This window comes from Vipera berus (assembly GCF_964194415.1).
Source record: "Vipera berus genome assembly, chromosome: 2".
Classification (NCBI taxonomy): Eukaryota; Metazoa; Chordata; class Lepidosauria; order Squamata; family Viperidae; genus Vipera; species Vipera berus.
The window spans coordinates 29599309-29607608 of record NC_138203.1 but is presented as its reverse complement, the minus strand read 5'-3'; the positions used below and the strand labels follow the sequence as shown (position 1 = coordinate 29607608).

The window sequence follows — 8300 nt, the reverse complement described above, 5'->3', positions numbered from 1 at the left end:
GTTCAATTGTAATTTAAGTGCCACAACAGAGTTAGAAAGAAGAGCTAAAAGAATGCTTGAAGTTCTATTTGATCTGCACTTTAGCCCTATGTAGGTTCGCACAGATACTTGAACATAGTTATATTTTGATGTGGGGGCACATCTTTGTTGCAACTGTTTTCAGATCAGATATGTCAACAAATACGTAAAACATCTAAATATATTCAAAAATGTGTATTTTATTTCATTAAAAAGGTACATTTTGTGTAGTTTAAAAATATCCAAATTGTTCCTTCCTATTCCTGTGTAAAACACATAAACAAGTGTATATGGAGAGATAATAAATTGATTGCTCAGCCTTCCTTTGACTTGTGTTATGCAGATTGATTGGATTGCTGCTCATTATTTTAATTATCGCAATGCTCACCAAATGAAGGAAATATATATGAAGCAGCAATACACAACATTGTTGAATCTTTGTATGTCCCCATTCATTCTTGGCCCTTTGCTTCCAGATTATTAACTTTGTCACACTTTAATTTTGTTCTAATGCAAAGTGTGTTCAAGGTATACAAATAGTTCTGAAGTTAAAGTGGAAGTGCTAACAATATCACAGATTGCAGTTTAAATAAGGAAGATATGGTGAGATTCTTTTCAAGAATACTTCTGCACACATGCATTATAGAATAGATATTTATTATTGAGGAAGCTTGCTTACAAAGTGATTCAGATCAAATGGTAAGCAATGGATTTCAAATATATGAGACAACAGATGTAAATCAAGATTGTGAACCTTTTCACACACTGTACCACAGATTACGTTATGCATCAGAAATGGACTTGCAATTACAGAATGAGTTGCAAGAGCCTTGCAAGTTACTGCAATTAGAACTAGTCATTCTATAGGGTCTTTGGTGCTCTCTGAGTTGGTTATTTACTTGCAGATCTTTATTATCCAATTATCATTAGTGCACAGTGAACATCGTGAAATATCTGTAAAACCAAGAGAGTACCAAAGGCCTCATAGTTCAACCCTGAGCTACAAATATTCAGGCCATTCTATACTCTCTCTCCTACTCTTCTTTCAAAGTACAGTTCTGATAAAAGAGCTTGCCCAATCTGTTATCATCCTGGGTTGTTGTTTTTTTATTTTTGTTTTGTCATCTATTACTTCCATGACGGTTTTAGTTGTTGCTACTATTCCTCAACCTTAGGATTTTCTTGAGCATGCTGATACTCTCTGCTGCTTCTCTCCAATTCTACCAGCACTAAACGTCTGAGTTTGTTACCAGGAGTGATAATATTATTTTTCAGTAATGCCAAATCCTTTTGTTCTACATTCTGGAAAAAGTTTTCAGTGTTCTGAGAAGATTATAAATATAAAATCCTCTATTTAACAATGCAAATACATAGAAAATGGAACAGAGTGTGGAAAATGAACTATTTATTAACAATAATGACTAAAAATAGACTCCAAGGACTTTGCTGAGAAGACCTGCTTATTTTACATCAGAATTCACAAAACAGAGGCGATAGCTCTGCTTCCAAATTAGACCCCAGATTCCTTTTCACACCTTGTAAGTGATATATTTTGGGACACCAACTTCTGCAGAGACAGAATGTTCACAACGTACTTTTCCAAACTGGATCTGGTGAGTTTTGCCGCTCATTTCATCTCCTTGTCTTTTTTTCTCTCAGAATCTTTTTGCTTTCCTCCCTTCTCCTCTTATTAACAGGGTTACGAGGATCATAAATTTCAAATGTGTCTTCATCTTGTACACTTGCATCTTTTACTTTTCTGGTTTTATCCTCAAAGTGGAGCACATGTGACATCCTACGAAGTTTAAAAAAAACACAACATTGTAGCTGGACAAACTTTAGATACTGTAAGCAAATAAAGCCTGAACAAAACATTACTTGCAGACAGAACATCATAAACAGTCTTACCAAAAAGAATTGCGAACAATGAAAGTAAAAATTAGGAACATAGTTTCCTTATTAGACATTTGAATTCTGGTGTCTCCTGGATCAATTTCTACCAAAAACAACTCGGACATTTCATTCCCTCTTCCTTTGGAAACCCCATATCCACCCTTGCCACTGCCACCATCCTCTTTATTTTTTGTCAATAAATAGAATAAAACACCAACAAATAACAAATCCCATTTGTTACAGCTTTATCCTGGGGTTGTGAAGCATATTCCATATGCACAGGATCATAAATGTGGTACCTGTCCAAAATCTCTTGAAGCAGCCATGACTTTTCCTGTAATTGCATATCAGCTACAGAAGGAAGCTGGATGATTCTACTATGGAAAAAGCTCAGCCTACTAAACTGCTGCAAACAAGAAGCTGCATGTGTGGCCCTGCATGTTACAAAGCACTTTCTTGAGGTGGCATTGAAGCATTGCAAGGTCTACTATACATAAACATGTAAGATAGCCAAATATGTTAAGTCCAGATCAAATGAAAGGAGATTCCATTTTAAAACCTCCAAGCAATTAACTGGAATTGCTATGAAAGACCACCATATCTAATTTGGTTGGCTTCAGAATATCCATCAAGTATTGTTGGTGTTTTGTTTTGCTTTGACATCTAGCCCTATTTATGATTGCATACTGAATGGCCGAATTACCTCTCATTGCTTTCTCTCCCTCAACTAAGTTCATCCACAGACCACGTGTTTTTATTCTTAGGGCCAATTTTTTTTATCCCATTTATATCCCGCCCTTCTCCGAAGACTCAGGGCTGCTTACAATCTAAGCATAAATCAATGTGCTTAGCAATAGCCTTCATTCTATGTATATGCCTGCTTTTTATTAGGGCTTTCGCCCCCCCCCCCAAGCGGCATTATTACAAAGTCAGCTTATTGCCCCCAACAATCTGGGTCCTCATTTTACCTACCTCGGAAGGATGGAAGGCTGAGTCAACCTTGCTCAAGCAAATACATATGAGAAAAGACCTCACAATAAATTCTCAATTCTCTTGTGTATACAGTCTGTACCACTTATGTGCATTTAGACTATGGCCATTAACATTTTTATGGCTTTTGATAATTATGCTTGTCCCCCACATCAGTTTATATTTTGCTGGTCCTTCAGGCTTTAAATCTCAATTACTGGAAAAGATTGTATAATTTTGGTAACAGAAAAATTTGCATAGAATTATGCTGTGTCTCTGCCCTCCCATTTAAGAATTTTTCTTTTAAGTGTTGACTCCTCACAGTAGATCTTTAGCCTAAACAAAATGATGGACGCTATAAGTCATACCTGCCTATATTAGGCAGAATTTGATATGATGATTTCACAGAGGATATAGGGCTGCATAAATCATTCCACAGAAATTATTCACAAAACACTTTAGTGTGAATGAAGCGTTTCCTTCTAAAGTATTCCTGTAGCTACATCCTTGCTCCATAGTTGTTTCAAAAGTGGTTGCAGCTGCCTCCACAAGCATGTGCCAGTTTGGTCTACTGGTGAAGACATCAAGCTAGAAACTGGGAAAACAGAAATTCTAGTTGTGTCTTAGGCATGAAATCCAGCTGGGTGATTTTGATTTGATTTGGGCCAATCACTCTCTCTCAGCCCAACTCACCTCACAGAGTTGTTGTGTGGAAAACAGGACAAGGAAGTAATATTAGGTATGTTCACATTCTTGAGTTATTTATAAAAAAATTAATGAAGGCAAGATAAAAATAAGCAAAATGTGCATATAATCGTTGGCAAGCTCAGCTGAAACTCATTGATCAGCAAGTGTAAATGTTCATGCTAATAACTGGGGACTTTTTCCCACAAGACTTGTAAAGATGTGGTTGATTTAACACACCACTGGAAAGAGATTTATGTTAATTAGGGCCTAATAAAAAGTAGCGCTTGAATTTGTATCATTCTCCTAAACAATGTTATAATTTTGCTTTTTCTTAGTTATTCAGAAGCTCTTAATTAATTCTCCTTTAAAGATATTCTTTTTGATATAATATAGATAGTAAATATATAATGCAATAAAAAGAAACCAAACTTAACTAAGAAACAGATAGACAGGCTTTACTCAATGTTAAATATTGAATAAATTATTCAATATTAGCTTGCATATAAAAGCTACGGTATTCCAAAAAAGACATGAAAATAACAAAACACGAAGTCTCCCAGAAAGGTCTTAGAAATAATGACACTGTTACCAGTTAGGAATGTCTTTCAACTTCTCTATTAATCACATTGCTTTGTTCTATCGTTTCTCATGAATGCTTAAATTAAAAAATTGCCAAGACTTCTGTAGCTGGTAAAGAATTTTCCTGGAGCACACTCCTTACAATCAATTTGAGTGTATAAACCCAGATTAATTGAGCAGCCTATAAATACAAAATTAAATATAATATTGCTTCTTAATACAAATATTTTTGTAACCATCTTTGTATTAACTCTACTTAATCAAGTTTCAAAGATATAAAGGCTATAAGCTTGCTGGGAGTATTCCCTATCTTTGAGATGGGGAGATGGCTTCTAGATGCATGAAAACTTGGAATAGATTAACATATAAATTCTGGTTTTATTAGTAGGTGAAACATATGCACACATAAAAATCTTTCATATATGCTTCAGAGATGGGCTCAGGCAAAGAAGGTTTTTAAAATGAAGTGATATAAGACCATGGTAAGCAAAACTGTTCGCGCAAAGAAAAACTGCCAACTGAGTAAGGATTTAGGCACCTCCGTCATCTTGGTTGCAATCTGAGAGAAAAATCAGAAGATGGAATTGCAATCTATATCTCTGTTTCTAATTACCTTCAAAAAAGCCTCTTGCAACTCTAGGTAGCCACCAGAGGCGTTTGAGTTCATCTTCTATAGTTGCTTAGCCAGCGTGACCATTAGCAGAAATTGAGCACAGCTTATCTACAAGCCACATGGTTGGAGAAGGACAGCCTAAGACAGGGTATTCAACCAGATACAGAAAACTCCACAGGTAAGGCTGCATGCTTGAAGAAGTTTTATCTCCTAACGAACAGCTGTTTAAAGCAGAAGAAGGATCTCTTGCTGAGATTGTTATTTTTTCAACAGAAGAACGAAACCTACAGAATCAAGCTTTCCTGCCATAGCTAGGGAAAATCTTTAGTTATTAAGCAGTAACTGTTGCAGCAACATTCCTCCAAGTGCTGAGAAGATTCAGCTCAATATCTTTTTTAAAAAAAAAATCCATATTTTCTAAAGATCTTCAAAGTATCTAAGGCACTTTTACAGTATTTATCTGGTGTCAGTATCTGACATTTCATATATTTATCTTTTGAACTTGTACAACTTCAAGAAACATTACTGTGCAGCTGGTGCTTATCTACAGAAGTTTACATCAGGTCATGTTTCAATTTTGCAACACATAAAACTGAAAGTTACAAAATAAGTTAGTCATTTTATTTTGTTAGGATGTTTTAAAATTCCATTTTGTATTTTTTAAGAAGTACAACTTATAACATTTTACAAACAAGTTACCTGCAGTATTTTTTCCCCAAATATGTCTTGCTAAAATCACTTAGAATTAGCATAGTTATAGTAACTTAAATCCAAGCTCCTCCTCCATATGTTAACATAAATAAGAAATATAAAATCAATAATTAAAAAAAGGATACAAATTATTTTAAGACAAGAGTTGGTGATTCTAGCCTAACCTATTAAACAACTCCTTAAATGAGTGAGAATCTGAAGAGGCGATTTACCTGATGGGATCATCAAATGGAGCCAGAACAATAATGCAGAGACACAGAGAAGAAAGCAAAGAGCAATCATCCCAAAATACATTCCACAGATACAAAACAATCAGCCCAAAGAGATAGAGCCAAATATCCCCTAAGTCCTTCAGACACTGATCACTGACAAGACGAGCTAACATCTCTAAAAAAGCTACCATGTTTTCATTATTAATAAAGGTAAAAGGTAAAGGTTCCCCCGCACATTCGTGCTAGTCGTTTCCGACTCTAGGGGCCGGTGCTCATCTCCGTTTCAAAGCCGAAGAGCCAGCGCTTGTCCGAGGACGTCTCCGTGGTCATGTGGCCGGCATGACTAGACGCCAAAGGCGCATGGAACGCTGTTACCTTCCCACCATAGTGGTCCCTATTTTTCTACTTGCATTTTTTACATGCTTTCGAACTGCTAGGTTGGCAGAAGCTGGGACGAGTAACAGACGCTCACTCTGTTACGCAGCACTCGGGATTCGACCCGTCAAACTGCCGACCTTCTGATCGACAAGCTCAGCCTCCTAACCCACTGAGCCACCGCGTCCCTTTTCATTATTAATACTCCCTTATAATTTAAGAAATATAATACACTATTTGCCTCTGCTGAAAGTAAGTTATCAAGATAGCATGATGCTAGCAATAGGGAAAATACTAATACAGAATCCAATACTGTATTATTTTCAACATAACAATAGAGGTAGGTAACTTAACTGACAACTGTTACAAGTGCTGGAAGCTGTTGATCTGAGCACCCCCACAATCTCCTCATTCCCCCAACTTGCTCCCTTCTCACCAAAGCTCTTCTGGATCTGCCAGAACGTTAAAAACATGTAAGTGATAACATCAAGTTAGTTGCATTATTGTGTATTTCAGGCCTAGCAGAAGAAGTCTCCCTTTCTCAAAAGAGAGTTAGTGAATACCCCTATTTGGCCAAATATTGAGATATTTAAGGGGGGAAAGGGGAAAACTTCATTTCTTGTCACATGACCTGGATGCGTATACAAGGCAACCACCCTCCCACACTGTCTGCCTCTGGATGAGATCATAATTGTACAGCCAGGAGGATGCATACAGTAGCTTTAGTCAACAGGCTGCTCTACAGAAACTACAAAGACCAAACAATAGACAACAAAGGTTTTGTGCTGTTTTATTCTGTATGCCCACAAAGTATATTAAAGTTGGAGACACAACCATAAACTTTGCCTAAACAAACAGATGCACACATAAAACAAAGGCTGGTTAGAACTATGCCCCTTGTGCAATGCCGGGATAAACAACACAAAGCAACAGATAATGGAGAAAACCTACAAATCACTTCCATATTTAAAATCAAATTAGTTTAGCATGATTAATTACATTGCAAAATACACCAAAGATGACTGTTGTAAATAATCAGCTCTATATTTCATATAGTACGTTAGGTTCACCCTGACAATGAAGCATAGTGAAAAAACAGCTGGCTTTTAAAACATTATGTCAGCCTTTGTCAGTGCTTCCAAAAATATATATTAAGAGGGTCTCTTGAAGTTTAAAGCATAAAAATTTTAAAGGTTTGACTTTAAGGCTATATTTCTTACACAGAATCTAGGTCCTAAGAATGTTGTGGTGATGGTGGTGGTGGGCTTCTGCTATTTACCCTACAATATTCTCTTCCTAAAGTATGGCATATAAGAAGTGTGTGGATTTAAAGTCCTAGGCATCATGGGAGATTTATTAATCTCCCTACCCCAACAAAATTACAAGTCAGAGGACTTCCAATGAGGTAAGAGAACCTGCAGAAGATTGCAAAAATGGCTTTCTCCCCGCCCCCTCCGCCCTTCTCCAATCCATGGTGAGGATATTTTATGCAATTCTGCATCTCCAGAAAGAATGACTGGCTGCATATCATCTGCCTGCTCACTAGCTTTCGGTTCTTGTCAGCACTTCCGTTGAACCCAGACAGTCAATGTGTGTCTAGGATTGTGGCATGTGCATGTCTATAAAGAAAGCGACAGAAATGAAGTTTTGGCTTTGCCATGGCCTCTCAAGCATATAGCCAGTGGGAAGGTATGGCTTTAAATCTTGGACATTTCCAAGAAATAGCACAAACAATCTTATTTCTAACGTTAGAAGTGCAAATGACAACAAGAAGAAAAAGACCGCAAACACTTCTTTTTCTATTTGCCCTAAAATTGCAGCAGGCAAAAAATAGGCAGGCAGACAAAACAGCTAAGTGATTCCACAGATCAAAACTAAAATATTCTTACCTAAAAAAGAAGTGTTAGCTGTTCTGAAAGAATGAACTCTCTGGCATTCTTTTCATTACCAGCAATGTAGTGGGTGGCATAATAAAAGGAAGGCAAATGAGAAACAGAAGTAACCCAGAAGAAAAATAAATCAAGGAAGACATGTAAAGAACGAAAGAGGACAGAACAAGCAGGACAGAGAAGGCAAGGATGACAGAGAGAGAACTGACAAAGTGTTGACGATCAAATTGCAGAGAAAAGATGAAGAAAACCATGAAAGCCCCCAATAAATATTGAAATGAAATGATGGCAAGGCATCTATCATTTCCCAAAGGTTCTACGCAAAATTATGTGTTTCTAGTTCCATTTGAATTA

The 8300-nt window shown here is 36.7% G+C and overlaps 1 protein-coding gene across 2 annotated transcripts in view; it reads right to left on the bottom strand.

Moving 5' to 3' along the window:
* Positions 1 to 204: 204 nt before the first annotated feature.
* The window catches only part of CWC27 (CWC27 spliceosome associated cyclophilin), a 138136-nt gene continuing 130040 nt past the window's right edge, over positions 205 to 8300 (bottom strand). For both annotated transcript variants that reach the window (XM_081317837.1, XM_081317838.1), the window contains exon 14: positions 205 to 1813. In XM_081317837.1, coding sequence (XP_081173963.1) covers positions 1651 to 1813 — 163 coding nt within the window. In that variant the 3' untranslated portion in view covers positions 205 to 1650. The remainder of the gene's footprint in view (positions 1814 to 8300) is intronic.